The sequence below is a fragment of the Callionymus lyra genome, chromosome 16 (genome assembly GCF_982586985.1).
Source record: "Callionymus lyra chromosome 16, fCalLyr1.hap1.1, whole genome shotgun sequence".
Lineage (NCBI taxonomy): Eukaryota > Metazoa > Chordata > Actinopteri > Syngnathiformes > Callionymidae > Callionymus > Callionymus lyra.
In genome coordinates this window covers 21,094,718-21,120,537 of record NC_141833.1, presented here as the reverse complement: position 1 = coordinate 21,120,537, position 25,820 = coordinate 21,094,718, and the positions used below count along the sequence as shown (strand labels likewise).

The following is a 25,820-nucleotide window of genomic DNA, read 5'->3' as shown; positions in this document are numbered from 1 at the left end:
CTCACTGATGGAAGGAGGTTTTGGCTCAAAATCTCACGATACATGGCCCCATTCATTCTTATCTTAACACGGATCAGTCGTCCTGTCCCCTTAGCAGAAAAACAGCCCCAAAGCATGATGTTTCCACCCCCATGCTTCACAGTAGGTCTGGTGTTCTTGGGATGCAACTCAGTATTCTTCATCCTCCAAACACGACGAGTTGAGTTTATACCAAAAAGTTCTACTTTGGTTTCATCTGACCACATGACATTCTCCCAATCCTCTGCTGTATCATCCATGTGTCCTCTGGCAAACTTCAGACGGGCCTGGACATGCACTGGCTTAAGCAGGGGGACACGTCTGGCTCTGCAGGACTTGATTCCCTGTCGTTGTAGTTACTGATGGTAACCTTTGTTACTTTGGTCCCAGCTCTCTGCAGGTCACTCACCAGGTCCCCCCGTGTGGTTCTGGGATTTTTGCTCACCGTTCTCATGATCATTTTGACCCCACGGGATGAGATCTTGCGTGGAGCCCCAGATCGAGGGAGATGATCAGGGGTCTTGTATGTCTTCCATTTTCTGATAATTGCTCCCACAGCTGATTTTTTCACACAAAGCTGCTCGCCTATTGTAGATTCACTCTTCCCAGTCTGGTGCAGGTCTACAATTCTTTTCCTGGTGTCCTTCGACAGCTCTTTGGTCTTGGCCATAGTGGAGTTTGGAGTCTGACTGTTTGAGGCTGTGGACAGGTGTCTTGTCTACAGATAACAACTTCAAACAGGTGCCATTAATACAGGTAAGGAGTGGAGGACAGAAGAGCTTCTTAAAGAAGAAGTTACAGGTCTGTGAGAGCCAGAGATCTTCCTTGTTTGAAGTGACCAAATACTTATTTTCCACCATAATTTACAAATAAATTCTTTAAAAATCCTACAATGTGGATTCCTGGATTTTTTTTATGATGAAAATTACAGACCTCTGTCATCATTTTAAGTGGGATAACTTGCACAATCGGTGGCTGACTAAATACTTTTTTGCCCCACTGTATGTTCATGAACCGGTGACATTTTCTCTCCAACAAGAGGCGGAAAAGCTCTTACTAACGTGCTGTGAGGATAAACGCCAGGGTATTATTACTCACCGTGGCAAAATATAATGAAAGTCAATTCACTTCCCTAAACGAACAGCACGTTAATACTCATGCTGGTGCTTTCATCGGAGGACTTGCTATTGTACGAAGCCAGTGGACTTTGGCAGGTCACGTCAGATTTCTGGACCAAGACTAATCTCTAAAGGCAGCAGGGTTTATTAGACGCTGGATTATCCGGGTCAGTGTTTGTAACAGGTCAGTGGGAGGAAAAAGAAATCGCCCTCTTCCTGTTTTGAGTTGAACACCTTGAAGGTACGACAGCACGAAACTGAACCATCCATCTGTTCATCCAGCTCTCGACCAATACTTAAAACCATCCATTTATCCTTCCTTCCATTCATTATCTATCTATCAATCAATCACTTCATATATCCATCAATCCTTTCTTCTTGCATCTATACTTCCATCCATTCTATTAGCCGTCCACCCATTATCCATCCAGTCACTGCCATCAAGCCCAGTATTTTCCATCCATCTATTTATCGCTTCGTTGTGAAGTAGGGAAAGCAGCCAAGCAAAGTAATCGTGACTCTTCTCTCCCTAGAAAAGTCCTCCAGCTCTGCCAGTCGTGAATACCTGAAGCTAAGTTTAAAGTTATTTTAAGAAGGCATCCTTGAAAGAAGTCCAAGTCAACTGGCTTCTTTGTAACATTTTATTTTCATGTCTAAACTCGCCTGCAGTTCATATAAAACTCTGCAGCCAGAATTCTGAGCCGCTCTAGTAGAAGAACTCACATTTCTCCGATCCTTAAAACTCTTCACTGGCTGCCATTTTCTTTCAGGATCCATTTTAAAATTCTGGTTCTTTCAGTTATATTCATGGTCAGACCTTCCATCAGTGATCTGATCCAGACTTACACCCCAGCTCGGGCTCTGAGGTCTGTGGATCAGAGTCTACTGATGGTTCCGGACCAGAGGAGAGAAATCCTTCCAGACTGTTGCTCCTAAGCTTTGGAACCATCTCTGTGTTTGGTGGATCTTCTTGATTTTCTTGGGGCGACTGTGTTTGTCTCTATGTTGTCTTGACCTTTTAAAGTATGTATTTCAACTGTTTATTGCTTTTGATTGTTGGTTCCATTTGAGTGTCTCCAGCCAACAGTTTGTTACCATAGGTGAACTCTTGGCTCAGCTCTTTCCATCAATCTAATGCACCTTTTCATCGTCAAGAAGGGATCATTCTTCTCTTCCAGACAACATCAACATATTTCCTACAAGTCTTTTTTTCCCCCATCGTCTCACAAACCATGACCAGAAAGTTGCGTGAGTCTTCCATCATACGACGCTCACGCTCAGCAGTAATAAAAACATTAGAACGGCCTTCATGATGGCCGAACTGATCAATTCATCTCCCTGAAGCGAAGAATGACGAACGAGCGTCGGCGCTGGCGTTCATCCCAAAGCAGCAGCGAGTCAAAGTAAAAAGTCCCAGAGATCTGCAGTTTATTAATTGTCCATCATATAAAGTCACTCCTCCAGACACGTTTACAGTGCGGCAACTAAATCCTAACCTTATTTACGGCACGTAGAATTAAACCACACCTTATTAAGACTCGCCGAGATGAGTTCAACTGTTTTTATTAACATCTATTTTCAGCGTGAGATTAGCACAAATGAAAAGAGAGTTTGCGGCGCATATAAAGTGGTGATTCGACGGCACCTTTAAACGAGCGCGGCTGCGTCACTCCGGTTAATTTGACAAGATTGTGGGTGAAACTACAAACATGCCTTTCATCCTGCTTTTTAGACTGTCGGTGCCAAACATGTACGATCCATCTTTCTCTTCTCCTCTCAGCGGCGCTCAGGCAAATTAAGCAAAACCGAAAAAGAACCTTGTTTTTAATCGACGCACATCCTTATTTATCTTTTCTTTCAATCTGCAGAAGAAAAGATCTCCCTTCTACCTCCATCTAGCAAAATGGAATGAGTCATTTAATCCTATTTTCTTGCGAAGTAAACACTTAATCTTCACCTGCTATGATCTCCCGCATTAGCCCGGCTTGGGTTTTTTTAGATTTCAGCTGCATGAATACGTGATGTCCTTGAGGCTCCACACAGGAAAAGCTCAAAGCTGCAATAAAATGTTTTAAAAGAGAAGTTGACGCACTGGAATAGACAACAGATTCAAGGCCTTTTTAAGCTTTCAACTGTCGAGTCAATGACATTATTCTGTGATCTGAACGCATCAGCCGCATGTATATGACATGCAGTTTAGCTTTCTTTACAGTCTGTGTGGTAATGAATGTTATAAAACTTCATGAGAAGTTGAAGCTATTTAAAAGTCCATTCAGCTTATCAACAACTGCCAATGAAAAGCCCCCAAAGTCACTTTCAAATCTGTTTGTAAGTCTGCCAACTAATTAAACAGGTATTGAACCGTTTCTTCTTTATCTTCATTTGGGCTCTGATCCCTGGCGACTGACCTCATCTTCGCTCCTGACCCGAGTCTTTTCATACTGCCTGACGCTCTGTGTGTCGCCTCCACTGGCTACACCGGCGTCAAACTTAATCAAGCAAAGGGCCTGAATAAAGCAAAAATATTGATTTATTTTCTTTTGGCCAAATTGAAATAGTTCGACTCCACTTAAAGTGACCCAAAATTCAAAGTTCCCTAATTTTCTACTCACCCTCATGTCGACTAAGAGTTCAGATTATTTTCAAATTCTATTTCTATTTAGAGTTATAGACAACAATGTATGTTCATTTGAATGAAGACTGGAAGAACTATGGGTAAATTGCGAGTGCTTCCAGTGAAAACAGTTGTATTTGTACGTACTCGTAATATGTACCTGGAGTATTTAGGGTTTGTATGGTTTGTTTGTTTGTATTGTTATTTTTTAAACGTCTGCTACAAACAAGCTTCAAATAAAGACTTGTTTATTTCTTTAGGGAACAACTCTTCTTGTAAAGGCTTCTAAATTCTACTTAAAAGGAACAGATTACTCTGAAATGAATCCCAGCCCTTATGAGGGTGATTAGAAAATGAGTTGAGTTTAAATTTCACTTTAAGTCCGTATGTCAGCAGTAGAGGTGAAAAAAATAACCCGATACCTTAATATATATCTGTATTTTTTTCACTATACTATATCAATGATCAGTGTTTGTTTATATTAGGTTTTGCAATTCAACTTCCGGCCACTGGATGGCAGCAGTCATTACATTCTCCACCGTTAAAGGGACAATGAATTCCAGCGTTGACTGAGGATGAGAGGATACACTCGTCTCCAGCTGCATTTAAAGCTGATGTCTGGGTAATTTTTCAGTTCTCTTAATTCAACCAACAAAAAAGTTTCAGGTTAGAATAATTTTAAGTAATATAAATAATAATACAACAGGAAAGCTTAATCTTAAGTACATGAAATATACCTCTTACAAGTACTCAGTATTCTCATCTTTTAAATCCAACCCACTCAACCCTTTAAAATATATTTTCATATTTTTCAACCTTGAGCAAGTAGAAAAGCTTTTTCTTCGTGTATCTCTGTGGAAGATTTGAATGTGCTTGAATGATTCCCCAATGTCACTCATTGTTGTGTAGTTCTCTAACAGAACTTATCAAGGGAACTGCATGACGCTGCATTTTCGCCGCCATGTAATTGGGTTTCCTGCCTCTGGTTTGTTTCTCTAATCCTCTTAAGAACAACATAGGTATTGTGTGGGAAAAAACTTGACTGTGGAGCAGCGATGGATCGGGCTTTTGAACGCACGATAAGAAAGTCCATAACTTCAATTCGACTATAGACTATTGACTTTTTTTTTATTGTCATTGCACAGAAAACACAGCAGCGAAACTGGCAACGAAATTCCGTTGCTTGGCAACCGTTAAAAAACACAGCAGAGTGAATGTAAATATAAAGTATTACATTTAAATACTAATAAGTTAGAAGTAGTGCAATATAGTATAAACAGAATAAATAAATAACCTGTTAAATATTTCATATAATAATTACTGTATATAATGTATATAAAAGTATCAAATTCAAGTGTGTTCTTTAGTTTGAAGTACGCAGGAGTCTGTGACGATACAAAGGAAGTGTTACATCCTGCAATATTTCACGACGACAGCGGCTCCCAAGGATGTAATCGTCTCTCGATTAGAGATTGTTAGCGATGAAATTAGATTGACCTCATCTAGAGGTTAGTGCTTATGCTTTAACTACTGTTCAGGCTGAACTTCTAAGGTTACTGGGTTCGTAAATAAATGGAGAAAAAAAGAATATGGAGCTTTTCTTGACAAGTAATTCACCCATTTATCTTCCCAGCTTAGACATCCATCAACCAAGTGTCATTAAACACCATTATTTTCGTCTAGTCGTGTGTCACTCACTGACCGTGGTTTCCTTCCAAGCAACTATCAAAGTAAGTAAGTAAGTAAGTCATTTGTATTTATATAGCGCTTTTCCAGACCAGGGTCACAAAGCACTTAAACAAACAAAATGGAATTCAATAAAATATATACTTTAAAGGTCAAGATAAAACTGAGAACATCACAGGAGTTCCAGAAAATCAAGGAAAAGCCTGAACAAATAAAAACGTCTTAAGATGTTTCTTGAAGGAGTCAGTAGATCATCGAACTCAAAGAGAGATGAAGATCGTTCCAAAGCTTAGGATCAACAGTCTGGAAGGATTTCTGGCCTCTGGTCCTGAACCTTGGGACCATCAGTAGATTCTGATCCACAGACCTCAGAGCCCGAGCTGGGGTGTAAGTCTGGATCAGATCAGTGATGGAAGGTCTGACCATGAATAGATCTGAAAGTAAGAACAAGAATTTTAAAATGATCCTGAAAGATATTGGAAACCAGTGAAGAGTTTTAAGGATCAGAGAAATGTGAGTTCTCCTACTGGAGCGGCTCAGAATTCTGGCTGCAGAGTTTTGTATGAACTGCAGGCGAGACACATCCTTCTGGTTTCGACATGAAAAAAAACTGTTGCAATAGTCCAGGTGAGAAGACACAAACGCATGGAGTACAAGCTTCAGATCATGTTGTGACAACATTTTACAAATTAAACCTGGTCCTCAAAAAAAACTAAACTACACCAAATATCTTCACAATAGACGGGGCAGCATTGACCTGGTTACACAACTTATCAGACATGGATGATAACAAGTCCATTGACACATAGAAAGGAGGAAACTGGAAAAAAAAAAGAAAAAGTTTAATATTTTGTTTTTCCAACCGACATATTTCACTTTGAGTAAAACGTTACATGCTTTACTCTTAGACGAGTCAAGAATAATATCATAATTCTTGGCTTGCTCCATAATTCTTGGCTTGAGTTTGACATAAAAATACAAATTGTGTTATTCTGTATAAGATTTCACTCTTAAAATAAGTGGAACATGCACCGAAAAAGAAACACAAAGCTGGTCTCGGATGGCAACAATCTCCGGAGCCGTGCCAGGATCATCATAATCCACCTCTGGTATCTGACACAACAAGGCAGGCGGCCAATGAAGTGACGCATTATTCCTGCAGTGGAGTGGAGGCTCTAATGAGTCAACTAATGGACGGGCAGACATCGGCGTACGCTCAACTGCAACAGATAATGGTGCATTAATGAGAAGGTTTTCGGGAACTTTAGAAAGACTTGATTCTTCTGGTGTGTTCAGAGGTGTCGTCCTTGACTTGAGGGTCTCGGTGTATGGATTAAGATTCTCGTATCAATATTGTGAAGCAGAACATCACTCATTAACGTATCGGGCATCTGGACAAAACCACCAGAGACGACCCAGACCCACATTCTGCCCTGGTTAAGGTCCGACTCGGAAATAGCCATATGTGTCAAATAGGTCATTTTGACCCCTGTGAGGCGGTGAGCGGAGGTCATGCTGCAGATGTGCAGTCGTGCAGCAGGAGACCAGACAAGACACGATAAAGCAGCTAAAAGAGCAGAGAAGTTCGTGAAGAAAACACATTTACTGACTATATCGGTGCGGACAGACCTCAACGACTCTCGCAGTACTAGACCAGCCTGAGGAATCCGTGCTGAGGAAGATAGTGATTTAACACGAAAGGGGTTTAGCGTGGATGTTTTTGCGCATGAACAGACTGAACAAATGTTAACACCTTGTCTCCTGCGTTTAGAGGCTTTCTACACTGTAGGCAGTCGCTCAACGCTATCAGAGGGTTAGCTTCATTTTCTAGAGCACATTTCGTTAACTTAAAGTCAATGGATACACATTAGAGTACATTAAAGTTCACCTCATGTGAAAACCCAACTCTTCTGACTTCTTCACTTGTTGTAAATTTTGAAGTCTTCAACATGCAGTAGTTCATTCTTCATGACGTTGCTCCGTTTTGAAGTTATTACTTAATAAAGTTCTCGTCTGAAGCTCTAAATCAGTTAAGAACCTACATGTTAATAAACTAAATAAATATTTACGTAAACATGGTGAGAGTTACTTCTGCCTTTAGGTGTTTTTCTAATGTGTACATTAAGCAGCAAAACTTATTTTTATTATTCGTTTTTAATGTACAGAACTTGAGTTTTATGGGTGGGTTAGAAATTTACGTGAGTCCTTGAATGCAACTCGTGTTTTTGTGACCAATCAGAGCAGAGTGGGCGTGGTTTCTTGGACTTCTTTTCCAGCCAAAAGTGCGCATTTTAAGTGGGCGGGGCCTAAGCGTATTTTCTAATGTAAATATCTTTATTAAATGAGAGTTTTGTGCAAAAAGAAACATACTGATAAGTATAAGAGAGTATAATAGAGTATAATATAGTATAATAGAGGTCCTAGAACAATTTAAGAGACACTTAAATCAGCCCATTAGGTGCCCTTTAAGGATCGAACCTATCTTGCTTCATTTGATGCTTCTATGTGGAACGGAACAAATTAGTTTCGATTGTTCAAAACTATAAAGTGATTTTCTTTGTTTTCAGTAAAAACAGAATGTACTAAAAGGTTCCATGAGCCCACTTTTTTTATTTGCCAAGAGTGAGGAGAGGTTCTATCTTTATCTTCCTGTGTTTAAATAACACTATTGGTATTTTGTTGTTGTTTGATAGTGAATAGATTTCAAACCGTTTGTGTTTAATCTTCGTATGTTTGAGTAAAAGCAAGATTACGCCGTAGACCTGACTCGACAATTAAACCTTTTCAGCTTCAGTCGATGTTTAACAGTTTTCACATCGTTCACACACAATATTTGGTGTCGTGTGAGTAGTTTATACCAACATTCATTATCTTTCAGAGTCATTTTAACTTCTGTAGAGGGATCTTGAGGTTGAAGTGGAAAACAACGCTTGCTATCTATAAGAGTTGCTGATCACACTCGTTCTACATCACACACAGATATACGTTTGGCGTGAAAGGTCACGGGACAATGACTTAAAAATAGCAGCATCATCCGGTAAGAGCAGTGGGAACATTCCCGGAGAATGATAAATCAAGTTCTCACTGTGAAATTGTTTGTTTAAAGCGGTTTAACTTTTACGCTGTAAAATGGTATTTCCCTAACACAAGTTAGCAGATGACATTTCTGGCCAAAGGTCAAGAGGAAAAGGTGGAACAATTGATCTTGTGAGCCAAGTGTTAAAAATAGTTTGCTCTTTGAAGTTTGAGAACAGCGTTGGGTGACCTGAGGTTACACGGTCACGACGGTGTAATACAGCGTTAGAAGGTTGAGTAACAACTGAGATACAAGATAACATGGTTCGGATAAAGCAGAACATTTATGAAACAGCTCATACATCTCAAAATGTTTATTTTAGAAGGGGAAATCCTGAAGGGATTCTGATAAAATCCCAACTGAGGATCACATTTCAATTGAAAATTTAGACGTGGACCGGAGCGCTCCAACCCCTGCTGGGACAAAATACATTCCCCTCATTTCCCTCTGATGTTTTTCTTGGATAATTCTTCTCTGAGACCCATTGTTTTCTACAATGCAGTTGTTTTCTTTGAAAATAGATTCCAAGCTGTTCTCAGCTGTCTTTGACGGAGAACCACAGGATTACTATTTTGGAAAAGGGTATTATATAAGGCTGCGTGTGTTTTTGAACGAGCTGAACGGTCATAGAATCCTGCTCACAAATATCAGATGTTTTGAATGAATCCTCACAAACATCTAATGTGTATGTTTTAATATTATAAAACATAAAGTGGGGGGATTTTAAAAAAAAGAAGCTCTACCTCTCTACGTTTTATTCGTCACCCTACTTCCTGTTTCAGTCCCACTCTGTTTTTTCACCAGGACATTTTCGCGCTTCGCTGGGACTCACAGCTGCACCTGATTATCCGATGGCCCGGAAGGCTGCGAGACTAAAAACTCCCCTGGTTCCGGTAACACCAATTCGCCAAGTATTTTGCTCACAGTGCGAGAACGGTGGCGGTTTTGGCAGACTTTTAAAACTGTATTAGCCAACGCCAACTTTTTCAGAAATGATAATGTCATAGACCTGTCACTCTAGACGTTTACCTTGAATCTACTACAGAGAAGTACTTATTTGGAAAACAACTGCTCAACTAAATGAGTTTATTCCCCCAGAATCTTCGGCTATAACTATAATGAGAAACAATTGTTGTGAACCACACATAGAGCACACAAGTCCTATATTTTTTCACAAAGATTAATTTCTCAAACCATAATAATAGTAAGTAAGTAAGTAAGTAAGTAATTCTTATTTGTATAGCGCTTTTCTAGACCAGGGTCACAAAGCGCTTAAACAATCAAAACAATATTCAATAAAGTATATATTTTAAAGATCAAGATAATACTGAGAACACACCAGGAGTTCCAGAAAATCAAGGAAAAGCCTGAACAAATAGAAACGTCTTAAGATGTTTCTTAAAGGAGTCAGTAGATCCATCAAGCGAAAAGAGAGAGAAGATCGTTCCAAAGCTTAGGAGCAACAGCCTGAAAAGATTTCTCTCCTCTGGTCCTGAGCCGTGTGCGTGGAACCATCAGTAGATTCTGATCCACAGACCTCAGAGACCGAGCTGGGGTGTAAGGCTGGATCAGATCAGTGATGTAAGGAGGAGCCTGACCATGAATAGATCTGAAAGTAAGAACCAGAATTTTAAAGTTGATCCTGAAAGAAACTGGAAGCCAGTGAAGAGTTTTAAGGACCGGAGAAATGTGAGTTCTTCTACTTGAGCGGGTTAGAATTCTGGCTGCAGAGTTCTGAATCAACTGCAGACGAGACACATCCTTCTTGTTAAGACATGAAAACAAACTGTTACAATAGTCCATACATTTGGATCAATTGAATCTTCTCTGGCGCCCGCGGTTCTGTACGTGTCTCTTCTAATGTCTTTGTCAATTTGTAATTAAGCGATGGTGGCAACAGCTGCCGGTCCGAAAAATGTTCATTTCTCCGTCCCAGCTGCACCGTACTCTAGCGTCTTCATTCTCATCATCTCGGTCTGTTGCTACGACACCCAGCTGGTATGGCCTGTGTTCTACTATTGTTTTGATCGCCTTCGTCTGGACGTGAAAGACGACACTTTTACCTTATGGAAGAAAGATTGGAATAAAACGAGAGCGTAGCTTTTTACACTAAATTACTTCTCTTTTGTAGGCTGATAACACATGCAGCTAAATTGTTACCGGTGTTTATAACTAGTGGTGAAGCAGAAGCTTTTAGCGACGGGAACGATATGTTCGAAGGTTCCACTTGTTGCTTTGAATACAGCAGGAGTTTCTTTCTCGTGATGCATTAGTGAAATGATTGAGTAACGTCGTGTCAACATATTGTGTGTCAGAAGAGAAACTGTAACCCTGTCGTCATCGTCAAAGGTTTCACTTTTTTTTTTTCGCGATCAATGTTTTATAAGCCGTGATCCGAGATGTTGAGGTCAGACGGAGGTGTGAATCTCTGAGAACTCAAGAGCACTTTCTGAAGTTCATGCCAGAGTGTGTATTATTTATCTTCAACAGGGAAAAAAACAAGCTCTTTACGTTGTGTTAAAGTTTCACTTTCCAAGCGAAGAACCTTCTGACGATACGTTCGTAAGCCAGAATGTTTTTTTTGACTGATGCCTTCGCTGGTCCCGGAGCTCTGCCTACTATTTTTCCTGTCGGAAACCCCACCTCCCCGAGAGCCTCCCTCCTCCCCAGCCCTTCGCTGGGCTCTCAGTCTCTGGCAGAAGGAATCCCAGGCAGCATTTAATTGCAGTGTGCGAGGGCTTTAGTCGGACTAATGAGCTCAGCGCCGGAGCCGGAACTCTTCCAGTCACACATGGAGTCTTTTACCGGTGGAGCGTTACTTGGCGTCAGGATTTCAGGTGAAGACCAGGGACAGATCTCACCGATCCAGGTACAGTTTTCTGAGAGAATAATGCACCAGAGGCGAGAGACGGAGTAAGAGAGGGGTAGAGGGGAGGAAACGGGAAATACACAGCGAGCGAGAGAGAGAGAGAGAGAGAGAGAGAGAAGGAGGGAGAGAGAAGGAGGGAGAGAGAAGGAGGGAGAGAGAGACCAGACCTGCAACAGCAAATGAGACAGAACGAGGCGGGAGACGTAGAAAGAGAGACAGAAAGAGAGGGAGCAGGAGAGGGGCCCAGTGTCGGAAAGGGAAACACTAGGTGAAGAAGTAGGGGAGAAGAAGAAGAAGAAGAAGAAGAAGAAGAAGAAGGAAAAAGTTAAGTAAGTCAGGAAAAGTAAGTCAAAAGACCGACACAGGAAAGTGGAGGACGGGAAACAACAGACAGGAAGGAAGGGGAGGAGAAGCTCGGAGCAGGAGAGGAAAAGAATCGCTGGAGAAAAGTTTTTGTGGGAAGGCGTAGATGAGGAAAACAGAGAAGTGAATGACTGGGAAGGAGAGAGTGGAGGAAGGAGGGATTCAGTCAAAGGTGTTTTCGACAAAGGATCTTGTCGGACATGTACCCAGAAAGAGCGCAGCCAACAGGACACCACAGGTTTCTTCATCACAACACCAGCACCTACTGCCCCTGCCAGCGCTGCGTCCACCATGAGCTGCCGTACGACCATCACGGTGGACCGGGTCAGCAGCCAGGGTCCAGCAGAACCACCGCTCACAGGGGGAACTACGCGTCCGACACCGAAACTGCGAGGACGTTTGCGGCCGACAGGATCCAGAGAAGCGGGTATCGCAGTCCACAGAGGAGGCCTGTGTTTTTGGGACCTGGCCCCTCGGGGCGGTCGGAGGACTTGGGTCAAGGTTGCCCCAGGGAGTTGAACCCTGGCCCTTGGATTTACCAGCAGGAGTGCGGGGTGAGACGCTACCCGTCTGTCAGGGAACAGTGTCGCTGTGTGGTGCGGAGCGACACCAGGGTCGTGCCCTTCAACGCGGGAATGCCACATCCGCTCCCTCATCTTCAGGTCAAAGGTGACGAGTCCAGAACGAGAAGGACTGTCAGGTATGCGGCGGTAAACAAAGAGGTAGAAGAGACGGCTCAAAGACATCATTCAGAACCTTCCCATTCGGATCACTTAAAGCCTAAAGGGTACTGTGGAGTGAGGTCGGTGTACTTTGAGGGAGGGGAGGAACGAGATATCCATCAGGACCGGGACAGACTGAAGGGTGGATCAGAGGAGGTCTGTAATGGCCATTGTGAGTCTCCCAAGGGTTTCTTTGCCACTGAAGTCCCACAGAAGCACTTGTCCCAGAGAAAATCAAAGGGCACGTCCGTCACCGGCGTCGTCAACCCGGAACCCTCGAAGCCCAGACCATCGGGTCAGAACAGCGATCACCCGCCCGCGGGTTCGGAGGTGGCGAAGCAGAAGAAGAGTCAGGACTCGGTCCGGGATCAAATCAGGCAAGTGGTGACGGATCTGGAAGACGTGCTGGGAGGTTTGAAGCAAGTGCACGTGGAGATGAAAGAGGTGAGACGTCTGCTATCACTATGTTTTAGCAAATATATTTGGATTATACCCGTGACTAATGTGTCCGTATCAACATGTTGGGTTCGGAAAAATTTGTCTCAATCGATACACAATTTCGGAGCATCTGAATATCAAAACAACACAATGACTTTGACAATTCAAGAGCTGTGCAGACACACTGGAAAGCAATTCTCTCAGAACTATGTAGTTCTTAAATCTCAGCTAAAACTGCTTACACAATAAAAGAAACTTAAATATTGAACAACAATAATCATTCATCCCTTTCAAATTGTCACACTTTGTCGGAGGTAACACAACTTCTAAGTCACATCAACAAGTCACTTTTTCTAACCAATCGTTTCTTTCCCCTCACGCCCCCAGATCGATTGAATATACTTCTTTATGTGACACACATTTGAAAGGATGTTGCTAAAATGCTCACTAAGAACACACCAGTCGAAAGACAAATTCTTAGGCAGAATAATCAAGTGTGATCTTTACTACGAACATCGACTACGTTCTGGACCGCACTCCCAAGTGTGAACAAAATATGACGCACAGCTGGATGTGGACATGACATTTGAAATCCCTGGCCTCAAAATGCAGATAAAACCTTGAGGGGAGTCCACACAGGTGATCTCCAAACACAGAAGTGTGTGCGCTGCCTTGTTAGTGACTCATCATCGCTCACCAAGGCTGTGATTTGAAATGATTCACGCTGACCTTTCGTAGAATGTTTGATCGGCGGAGCTCCTACAAGCGCATTAAATAACCTGCCTTTTAAAAGTGTTTCCTAAACGAAGCCCCTTCTTACCTTATCCATAATACATGCAGTACTTCTAAGGGCTTCGCTGACATTACAGCGACGTTAAATGTGAGAGCAGCTCTCACTTTTAATTGAGAAATTAATAGTCCGACCACGGAGAGAGACCTTAAATTTAAAGGTGCTTTTACATGAGTATAAATTAGCATATTTATTTTCAAACGGGTCCATTTCAAGCCACGGTAGCACCTTTCCTATCGTAAGTGGAATAAGATAAAGAATGATTATTACAGGAACTGCAAAAAGACAATGCCATACACCCTGGTGTGAAATCTAGACACGCAAACCTCCATCAAAGAGCTCATGAGTCATGACTTTATAAAAACACAGGACACAATAAAATCAAGGGAAAAATCTTGCAAAATTCAGAAATTGTGTTGGTTTACGGTAATCTGCAAAGGAAGAGCACTAAGCGCTATTTGCTAGGGATGTTAGCTTAGCATTATTTCAAAGTTGTTAAACCCTAAAAGAACGTTTTCACCCTTATTTGTGTCATTAGATAGTTTTGAATGAAGCCAGGCATGTGCGCAGCAGCGGTTTGAAGCCATACAAGTGAATGATGTTTCGCTGAAAACCTTCTTAAGAACTTCAGAATACCATCGAAACATAATCATGTGAAATTTGTGCTGTAAACAAACCTCAATTCAAACATGTTCATAACTTCCCAGGTTACTTTGCAAACATACAGAAGAAGATAACGTATCCTTTTTAGTTGTATTTGGAATTAAACATGGTTATTATTGTATCACTAAGAAGTTAAGTTGTTGCACTGAATTGTGGTTACGTCATGTTGAGGATATTTATAATGATTCATCCTCCTTGAGGTCACCTTAACTTAAACAATTGAATCATGGTCACCCCAAATATGGTATCACTATTGTACCTTTCATGAAAGATCATCTTAAAAGTCTCCCATCAAAGTTCTGTATATTTGCAAGATAAGCAAACAATCTTGAATCAATGTGTTTTGTTTTAAGAAAAACAATCGATCAAGGTTTAATGTGAAAGTAAGAAAAAAAAACAGGAGGATTTTGAGGGGATTCAAAAAATATTGGAAACCTGATTCACAGTCTAAAGCTCACAGTCTGATGTCGTAACAAAATAAATACTGCATAGGTTGAAGGGAACGACACATTCTCTGCAGTAAATCCATCTCAGCTCGTGGAATTACTCGGGGCCTGTTGATGTTAAATGGTTCTTACAGCGTCGGTCTGCGACATTAATATAAATGGTCATCGGTTCAAACAGGAACACAAACTTTGACTCCACTGGACTAAAATACCAATACATTCTTAAATACAAAAGATACTGCCCACGTCAATAGCACTGATTAAAATACAGCATGATAATTTAATTCTGGAAGACACACACATCAAAAAGTGAAACTCAGTGTTTACAGTAAACGAGGGAGTTATTGGAAAGAAGAAGTTACTAAGTTCTTCTTTTGGTCAACATGATGAAACTTTGAAGTCAAACAAGAATCCAGACACTTTTTCTTTCGAAAGGTTGCGACTAAAATAGCAGCTCCAAGACTCATTTTTACATTTATATATTCTACTAGATCTCTGAGTATACCATGTCTAGGTCTGCTTTACCTGGACGTCTATAAAGCGCTGCTCCTCATGGCTCAGCTCTAATAGGAGTTGAAGCTTAAATCAATCAAATAAACTCAACATCAACTTTTCACATGATAGTGGTGACAAAATGTATCGCTATCAGCAACATGTTTGACAGTTTGTAGGCACAACTCGCTCCTTGGCAGAGGTATGCCCAGTCAGCATTTCTTGTTTGATATAATTTATTGAAGTGCCGCCAGGTACGTTTTCACTGTGATATGGTAATTACTTTTATTGTCTTCAGGTCGTTGAGCAGATTGATCGTCTCACAGCTAATATCGACCTGGATGAGGAGGCGCCCGGCATAAATCAGAGCGCATCCAATAATCCCTCGGCCCGTCCCGTTGACCCCAGGGTGGCCTCCCCGCCGAACCGGTCTGCTCAAGTCCAGGGTTTACCCCACTTGAACGAAGACCGCTTCGTCTTGAGGACCAACTCTCCGTCGCCCATACACATGGCGTCGGTTGTCAAAACCAGCTGCTTCGTACCCGCGACCCACAGGAAGGAGGGCAACCAAGAGAGACCGGGGGCGAACGGCCACCCGCCTCACCTGTTCCCCAACCATATCGGCCCGCCGGAGTCTCCACCACAGACCACAGTCACCCCTGTTATCACGGGGAACGGGAACGTTGGATCTAAAACTCAAAAGCCGCCGCCGTACCCTCAGAACGGACGCTGCGTGAAAGGCTCCCAGCCGACCTCCAAGCCTTTGAGGACCCCAGCACACCCTGGAAGAGGCCGCCACACCACCAGCATAGTCTGAAGGAGGGAGTGGGATTCCCCCCCTAGCATCATGGGGGCATGAAACATGGGACGCTGCTGCTGCGAGTGGAGGTCAAAGTGGGACCAGGCAGGGAAACAACTCATGGTAAGTCAAGATTGGAGTGTTTCTCTTGTGTTTGTAGCACGAGCCTCGAACACAATCACACAAGAAGCAAACATATTGTAGCACTCTTGGTCACACCCCTGTCTTTAACAGTAACCAACTCACATCCAATTACTTTCCTTCAACCTCAGTTTTACTGTAATTGGAAGTAGTTTTTCAGTCTGTCAGGCATGACCCTACGTTTTTTTCAAGACCCTTAAATTACTTAAAATGTGATATTGTTGGCATCGATAATCTCCGTTCCTCATCATACCTTAAACGCTAGCATCTTTATAGGTAACTGGCTGATATATATGATACAAAACTATGAAAATCATTTTAAATAACGAATGCAAAGACAATGTACATTGCTTGCAACATGCTTGCATTGACTTAAAAGGGAGCTAGTGTAAGTTTTCGGTCGATAACGACTCTGACGCTACTAAGGGCTAAGAGAAGGACAAAAATATTGGACTTGCAACTTTAAAAAGGGCGTAACTTCCTTAATATTTGAGCTACAGAGATCTGATTTGGTTTAAAACCTGGCTGAACGAGACGAAGAAAGAACATTGTGCGACTAAAGAACTTAAAAGTGTGATCAACATAAAGAAGATCATTTTAGCTTCCGGTGACATCCGTCCAAAATAAAGTACAATGAATGTGAACTGAGAGCTGGAGTTTGATTGGTAGATCTATTGAAATTTAAATGTATTTTTTTACTGCTTCGATCACCTCATGCTAACCTGTGGATGTTGCATGTGTTTGGTCTTCTAAGTTTTACGCCACTGAGGCGTTTAAAAGTTCATGGTTGTCATTTTGAGGCCGAGATGACTCAAGTGAACTGTGTAGATATAGATGATATCAACATAAAAAATGAATCGACTTAATGACTTGGCGGGCCGCTTAAAATCACCGGACTGACGCATGTGCTTCGGTCGTGTTGATGTTTCCGTCAGCAGGCAGCCGATGACGTCTGCCGTGTTTACTGGCAGGGTCGCTTTCGACACCGCTAAATGGGCTGCAGTGTTTTCCAGCGAAAGAAAGTTGAAAAGAGTCTCAGATGTGTCAGTGTGTGGGCGAGAGGAGGGCGAGGGGGGGGTGGGGTTCAATGTTTTGTTGATGTCACATGATTCCACGCAAGCGTCTGACGTCGACAAGTGTTTAGATTGAAACTTTGTTTTCAATTAGTCGGCGGGTGTCGCAGGATAACACTGACGAGCGACTTGAAATAGATTCAACATCAGAACCAGCAGCAGCTCGAGGTATTTTTCTCCAGGAATGAGAAGGGAAAAAAAATAAGATAGGAATCTTTAGTTTGACTTTTTTTTTACTGTGTAACTTTGTCATGACATCAAGGGAGCAGAGTTGGCAGCCGCTCCGTCATGTCTGGCAGACGAACAACCCACGGCCGCTTATCTCGAATCATGTGACACAAAAGGGGGGGATGATCGTGACTTCAATTACAGCCTTTCGTTCTGGAGTCACCGTCAGAAACATCATCCGTCGGACGTGGTACGAAAAGCACGAGATGAAAAGTATGGAAAAATGACTTGCTTTTGTGCTCCCCTCTTGTGAATGCTATGCGCAACTGCAGTCTATTTTTCCAGCTCCTCCAAAGTTGGGCAAGCACAATCTGGTTTTAATCATAAAACCCCGTGGCCACATGCCAGAGCGGAGTAAGGCAAACTCTTGGTATATTTCTGACATCCATATAAACACAAGCGAAGCAGCTCCCCACATTCTGCGGCAGTGAGCGAGGCAGAGACACGTGCGTACGGCAATAAAGCTGCTGCTTGAACTGCTCTCTGTGAGGATAAACAAGTTGTTGGTCAACTGTAGCTTCACTGTTCCGCTCTGGTCTCAAGTGTTGACACTTTAAAAAGCCCGAACATTTCAATTAGTCACCCTCGGGGGGTTTTCGGCCCCGGACGGGACAGATTTAGTGCCGACGCGAGACACCTTTAGATTGCAACGCACGTGCTTAAGTCGCAGTGAAAAGCGTCTTTCAGTCGCCGACCGAAGCTCGTGACCACAGGTGAGGGAGGAATGAACGTTGACTGGCAAATGACTCTTTTCGACACCGCAGACTTTTGTCAGGACCAGGAAAAAAGTTATGGAGACAAACACTATAAGATAACAGTTGTTAGAGATCAATTATAACAATAATCATAACCATATTAATAAAAAAACACAAACAACAAGCAAATCCTGGAGTTAATTGATTAAATAGACATCATTTATTTACAAATATATCCAAATATATATAGTTTGATGATCCACTGACTCCTTCAAGAAACATCTTAAGACATTTTTATTTGTTCAGGCTTTTCCTTGATTTTCTGGAACTCCTGTTGTGTTATCAGTTTTATCTTGACCTTTAAAGTATATACTTTATAGAGTATTGTTTAAGCGCTTGTGACACTGGTCTACCCTACAAATATAAATTACTTAATTATATACATATATATACAATATATGTAAAGTTTTGTGCCCAATATAAGGCCAATTACAATTGTTTTTAACAACTGAATATTTATTGCACCTAAAAATTATAGATGTTATATCTTAATTTAACTTTTCTCTCATCATTTTTCAACATCTTACCAACTTTTCATCATTTTCGATAAAATGTATCAACATGAATCATTAAGGAAAATGTGTATATTAATATATATTGATGTTCTTTCTACATTATTTTCCTTATTTACTCACATTTTCTTTCGTAACTTTTAAACATTTTCTCATTATAAGTCACAGTATTTACCATGTGATTCTGTCAATATCAACTTTATCCTCCCTTCACTTGAGAACAAGACTTTTAGGGCACTTCCTGAATATGACTCATTTAAGGTAAGCGACTGAAATAATATCATTAAATCGAAAACAAAAGGATGACGAGGTCGCACAGTAGCAGGAGAGGAAGACCTACCGTATGTACTGTTGACAAAGTTTATTCTCAGCTCACTGGTTTGAGGTGTGTTTAAAAAAAGGTTCGAGGACTTTTTATGTCGGGCTGTTGACGGGACAAAAGGCAACTATGCACTTCCTGTTTAAAGAAAGGACAGTAAATCACAGGCGGACCATTTAAACCTGCCATTGCTTTGAAAACATTGCATGAGACACAAACAGAAAGCCAGGCTTTGACATAATGTGAGGATTTCTTAGGAGAGAGAAAAGAAATGCACTTTCCAACTGTAGCCAACATAGAAGGTGACATTTGGAACGAGGGAACGTCGGTTTGCACGGGTCTGTGTGCAGAGCGACGCAGGAAGCCACGTAGGTGCCTCCAGCAGTTTACACAAATTGCCTCATGTGTTATTTCATTCTCCAAAAAGTGCCATTAAATCTATTTTTTCGTTCTGCTCCTGCTGCGACCCGTCAAGTTGGAAAATGTCAATTTCAAATTCAATTTTAACCTTCTGATAGTGGCCGTTGTTATAAACATGTTATTGGTTTGTAGTTTGAAAACGTTCTATAGTGGCTTTATTTGTATGCAGATCACTGGACCGGTGGACTAGTTATGCATAACAAAGTACTTGAACATCCCTGCGGTTGAGCCTGGTTACTTTACCCCAGTGACAAATGTTATAGTGAGGATAACTTCTCGTGGCTCAAACACAGATCAAGCTCTTTATATCGTTCAATCCACATGCTTTCTTTGAACTCAACATGTTAGTTTCGCACTTTTAAAATGCTATATTTAAGAGTTTCTGTGAAGTGTTAGAGGGAAGTTAAGATATCGGAGACACCAATGCAAGCTTGGGTAGCAAATGACTGTGTGATAAATATGAAAATGAAAGGTCCAGGTATTTGCCCGAAGGTCAAGTACTCAGCGAGTTTACGTAGTATAATGTCGCGAGACTACGTGGTATAACGCCGCGATAACGCCACGTTGAACTACTCCGCGAGGCTATGTAGCATTACTCCACTAAGCTAAGTGGTATTACTCTGCGAGGCTAGGTGGTATTACTCTGCGAGGCTAGGTGGTATTACTCTGCGAGACTAAGTAGCATTACTCCACTAAGCTAAGTGGTATTACTTTGCAAGGCTACGTGGTATTACTCTGCGAGGCTATGTAGCATTACTCCACTAAGCTAAGTGGTATAACTTTGCGAGGCTACGTGGTATTACTCTGCGAGGCTACGTAGCATTACTCCACTAAGCTAAATGGTATTACTTTGCGAGGCTACGTGGTATTACTCTGCGAGGCTACGTAGCATTACTCCACTAAGCTAAGTGGTATTACTTTGCGAGGCTACGTGGTATTACTCTGCGAGGCTACGTAGCATTACTCCACTAAGCTAAGTGGTATTACTTTGCGAGGCTACGTGGTATTACTCTGCGAGGCTACGTAGCATTACTCCACTAAGCTAAGTGGTATTACTCTGCGAGGCTAGGTGGTATTACTCTGCGAGACTAAGTAGCATTAATCCACTAAGCTAAGTGGTATTACTTTGCAAGGCTACGTGGTATTACTCTGCGAGGCTACGTAGCATTAATCCACTAAGCTAAGTGGTATTACTTTGCGAGGCTAGGTGGTATTACTCTGCGAGACTAAGTAGCATTAATCCACTAAGCTAAGTGGTATTACTTTGCGAGGCTACGTGGTATTACTCTGCGAGGCTACGTAGCATTACTCCACTAAGCTAAGTGGTATTACTTTGCAAGGCTACGTGGTATTACTCTGCGAGGCTACGTAGCATTAATCCACTAAGCTAAGTGGTATTACTTTGCGAGGCTACGTGGTATTACTCTGCGAGGCTACGTAGCATTAATCCACTAAGCTAAGTGGTATTACTTTGCGAGGCTACGTGGTATTACTCTGCGAGGCTACGTAGCATTACTCCACTAAGCTAAGTGGTATTACTTTGCGAGGCTACGTGGTATTACTCTGCGAGGCTACGTAGCATTACTCCACTAAGCTAAGTGGTATTACTCTGCGAGGCTAGGTGGTATTACTCTGCGAGACTAAGTAGCATTACTCCACTAAGCTAAGTGGTATTACTTTGCAAGGCTACGTGGTATTACTCTGCGAGGCTACGTAGCATTAATCCACTAAGCTAAGTGGTATTACTTTGCGAGGCTACGTGGTATTACTCTGCAAGGCTACGTAGCATTACTCCACTAAGCTAAGTGGTATTACTTTGCGAGGCTACGTTGTTGTACTCAGTCTGGCTAAGTGGTATTACTCTGCATGGCTATATGGTATGACTCAGCCAGGCTACGTGGTATTACTCCACGAGGCTTCATGGTTTTACTCTGCGAGACTATGTAGTATTACTTCGCCTAGGCTACCATGTTTTACTCAGCCTGGCCACGTGGCATTACTCAGTGAGACTACGTAGTGTTACTTTGTGAGGCTACGTGGTTTTACTTAGTCTGGCTACATGCTATTACTCCGCAAGACTACGTAGTATTCTCAGCGCAGCGTCGTGGTACTACTCAGTGAAGCTACATGGTATTATTTTTTGAGGCTATGTGGTATTACTCAGTGAGGCTACGTGGTATTACTAAGTGAGGCTACGTGGTATTATTTTGTGAGGCTACGTGGTATTACTCAGTGAAGCTACATGGTATTATTTTGTGAGGCTACGTGGTATTATTTTGTGAGGCTATGTGGTATTACTCAGTGAAGCTACATGGTATTATTTTGTGAGGCTACGTGGTATTATTTTGTGAGGCTACGTGGTATTACTCAGTGAAGCTACATGGTATTATTTTGTGAGGCTACGTGGTATTATTTTGTGAGGCTACGTGGTATTACTCAGTGAAGCTACATGGTATTATTTTGTGAGGCTACGTGGTATTATTTTGTGAGGCTACGTGGTATTACTCAGTGAAGCTACATGGTATTATTTTGTGAGGCTACGTGGTATTATTTTGTGAGGCTACGTGGTATTACTCAGTGAAGCTACATGGTATTATTTTGTGAGGCTACGTGGTATTATTTTGTGAGGCTACGTGGTATTATTTTGTGAGGCTAAATGGTATTATTGTATGAGGCTACGTGGTATTCTTTTGTGAGGCTACGTGATATTATTTTGCGAGGCTACGTGGTATTACTCTGCAAGCCTACGTGGTATTATTTTGCGAGGCTACGTGGTATTATTCTGCGAGGTTACGTGGTATTACTCTGCAAGCCTACGTGGTATTATTTTGCGAGGTTACGTGGTATTACTTTGCGAGGTTACGTGGTATTACTCTGCAAGCCTATGTGGTATTATTTTGCGAGGTTACGTGGTATTACTTTGCAAGGCTATGTGGTATTACTGTGCAAGGATACTTAGTATTACTCTGGCTTTGCAAACTTTGAACAGGAAACAATCAAACGTATTCCTAACAAAGCAGCAGAGGTGTCACTTTAAGTTGCCTCACATTATTAAACTCTGCCTCCTGTTTTATTAATTGTTGCTTCACTTCAGTGTTTGACCTTCACGGTCTCGGAGTGATGGATCCTCGCAGTTTGACACCAGGAAGAGTGTTTTCCAATTAATCTGCTGAAAGTGGAAAGTCCCCCTTTGTTCACTTTAAATCATCAGTATAGGATGTAGAACCGAGACGTGATTTACGACATCAAAACGTCTTCGGAGCCTATTTGTGGTCCGGAGTGCAAATTACAAACGTGCGAGGCTGGAACTGGAGGCCCCGCCGTCACAAAGGACTTTACAGTAAGTGGGAGACATCTGGTTTCCAGCAGTTAAATCTATGAAATGAACAACATCTGGCTTTTATTACCTTCTGGTGATGACGGTGCGTGGAAATGTATCGAATGGCAAATCAGATGAACACACTCTGGTTGTTTCCGTGGACAAATCCAGCGACATCTAGTGGCCCCGGGCCAGATTGCAATCACTTCTATTGCCTCTTTTCCACCTGACGGAGCCAAACATTTTTTTTTGCCCTCTTGTCTCTTTAAAAATGCTGAAGAGAAGCAAAATGGAAAACATGGAAGATCATCTGTGAACCTCACTTATCATCAGCCAGTATTATTTGAGCATTTTCACAAATATTCATCTTTGTTTAGATCAGTGTTTATGTATTTACATCTCTGTATGTTTGATTGTATGCTGACGATGGTGTGTTGTATGTGTGTGTTTTCTAGCTCTAAGAAACTTTGTGGTTCTTTGTGAACGAGTTTGTGTTTTAGCATTATTTGTGTGAAATGACGACTCTGGAACAGGCATTATGTTGCTAAAGAAATATTGTTCTAAATTCTATTAAATAAATAAATGCCGAACTACATAATGCTGTAGAGTTAAACTTAATTTGGTCTCAACTTCCAGTACATGATAGAAAAACTGACTTTATATTATTTTATATATATATTTTACAAATTGATGGCAGATGGCAGCAGTCATTACGTCCCACGACGCTAGAGGAACAATGATGACTGAGGACGAGAGGATACATTCGGCTCAAGCTGTTGCTCCTAAGCTTTGGAACGATCTTCTCTCTCTTTGCTCTTGATGGATCTACTGACTCCTTTAAGAAACATCTTAAGACGTTTCTATTTGTTCAGGCTTTTCCTTGATTTTCTGGAACTCCTGTTGTGTTATCAGTTTTATCTTGACCTTTAGAATATATACTTTATTGAATATTGTTTTGATTGTTTAAGCGCTTTCTGACCCTGGTCTGGAAAAGCGCTATACAAATAAAAATTACTTACTTACTTACTTTTGGCTTCGTTTTTTTTCCAACAGTGCGTTTTATGTCGGGTTAAGTCATAACATTCCTAACATTCCTTGTGAGCATCAGAAGTAAGAAGCCATACGAGTGAGTCCTTCAAAAGTTTCCTGGATCCAGATGGATTCCCAATGCTAGCAGACAGATGAACACCCATGTGACCTCCTTGGCGGAGGCAATTCAATAAGATGAAGCAACATAACTACGATACTCTGATAGTGTATTTTGACACAAGACTCTACACCGTTCGGTTTCTACCAAACATTTGAAGGCTTGTATCTTTGGACTCGTGAGTCAGACCGAAAAGTGTGTGCGTGTTGTCGTGTTTACGTATTTAGCAGACGAGGTCTCGAGTCACTTGACATTCGTGATGATTTAAGCAACACTTGTACAAACACAATTAACGTCTCACTCGACAAAATACTTTTTTTGCACGTCATCACTCAAACGAACAGCTGTTGGAAACGTGTTGTCAGCAACCAGAAGTTTTTTTTTGTTTTTTAAAAACCATAAGTTGTTTTTTTCTCCCTCGTCGACCCTGACTCACCAGGACGACCACAGAGCTGATGATTCATCGTGTACTTGAGGAAAAAAAACCCACTGATGCTGAGTTTTTAGGAACACATGAGTTACACCTGTTGTCTGGTTCGCAGGAGCTGACGGCAGGAGATCCGAAGGCGGAGACGTCTCTGTGGGGGAACTCACCCCCAAAGTGTCGCTTTATGACGGCGTGGAACTTCGAAGAGACGCTCCTGGAGAATTCACGCTCGTCCGGATCCTGGTCACAGACGACAAATCATCAGAAGGGGGGGAACTTTGGGATACATTTTCACGCCAGTATTAAATTAATTTAACGTTGTTCGTGGCAGCTGGAGTCAGTGTGGATACTACCTATCCTGGTGGATGCTATTTAAGATATTTTATAAATACTTTTAAGTGATTTCTTAGTATCTAAGCAGAATATATATATAAGTATAAATCTAAAAAATATATATCCTTCTATGACACGCACATCTATGAGTCCATTTGAAAACTCGTATCTCCGTGTATCGCAATAAAAGATGTGAAATCTTGTCTCCTGATCTGTGGTCAGTTCTCTCGGCAGCTGGGTCGCGTCCCCGCAGCCCGACTCCATGTTTGTTTTAATCTGGTCTGAGAATTTGGCTCAGAAAACAAGAGGTGGATAAACTAACAGCACATACGAGCGCAGAGAGAAGCTGTAAATGTTTCCGGATCACTCGGTTCCACTTGTGTCTGCGTCGTGTGTCCTCCCTTGGAAGGAAGTTTTTACGATCAAGTCGTGTGATTTCTTATCATTTCCCGTCTGAATGTTAGCGAGAGCGAGTCCAGGGTCTGTTTTGAATCTTCAAGTTGAAGCGTATAAAATCTTTTAAAGTCCTCCATTGACATTCCTTTACATCCCCACGCAATACATGACATGCCTTAACTCTTAGGACGCCTGCTTTTTTTTCTAAAGAAATCTAAAACTACCTTGAAAAAATACTCTTGCTGTGGAGCAATACTCAAATAGTTTTCTTTTAACTGAAAACTATGTTTAATTATGATTTGTTTTTATAAAACGTTTTTAAAACAGATTTAATTGATGATTATACACATTAAATTTGTATTTGTACTTGTATGAGTTGATGCAAAATAATAATTTATTACAATATCAATAACCTTATTTCAAAAGTGTATTATCAATTTTCCGTTGTTTCATTTGTACAAGACATAAAAAGTAGATTTATATAGAAATTCAAATATATAAAATGTGTTTTGTGCAAATATACAGTGTTTATTAGTTGTTGTTGTTTTTTAGTTTTTTAACCCTTGTGTTATCTCAGGGTCAAGGTGACCCGAAGTAAATACGTTTGTGGGTCGAGGCCCAGAAATAAAACAAGTGGATACCACAAACACATTTGT

The 25,820-nt window shown here is 41.5% G+C and overlaps 1 protein-coding gene and 1 long non-coding RNA gene across 2 annotated transcripts in view; one reads left to right on the top strand and one right to left on the bottom strand.

The window, feature by feature from the left end:
* LOC148064132 (uncharacterized) overlaps positions 1 to 25,820 on the bottom strand; it is a 31,931-nt gene that overhangs the window by 4,100 nt on the left and 2,011 nt on the right. Inside the window, exon 3 of the long non-coding RNA XR_015713556.1 lies at positions 24,603 to 24,675. This is a non-coding gene — a long non-coding RNA (uncharacterized LOC148064132). The remainder of the gene's footprint in view (positions 1 to 24,602; positions 24,676 to 25,820) is intronic.
* On the top strand, positions 11,134 to 24,971 carry LOC148064133 (uncharacterized). The gene is made up of 3 exons (XM_087811452.1): positions 11,134 to 12,910; positions 15,594 to 16,217; positions 24,551 to 24,971. Exons 1-2 carry the CDS (start codon positions 11,945 to 11,947, stop codon positions 16,110 to 16,112), a joined length of 1,485 nt encoding a protein of 494 aa, XP_087667578.1. The 5' UTR covers positions 11,134 to 11,944; the 3' UTR covers positions 16,113 to 16,217; positions 24,551 to 24,971.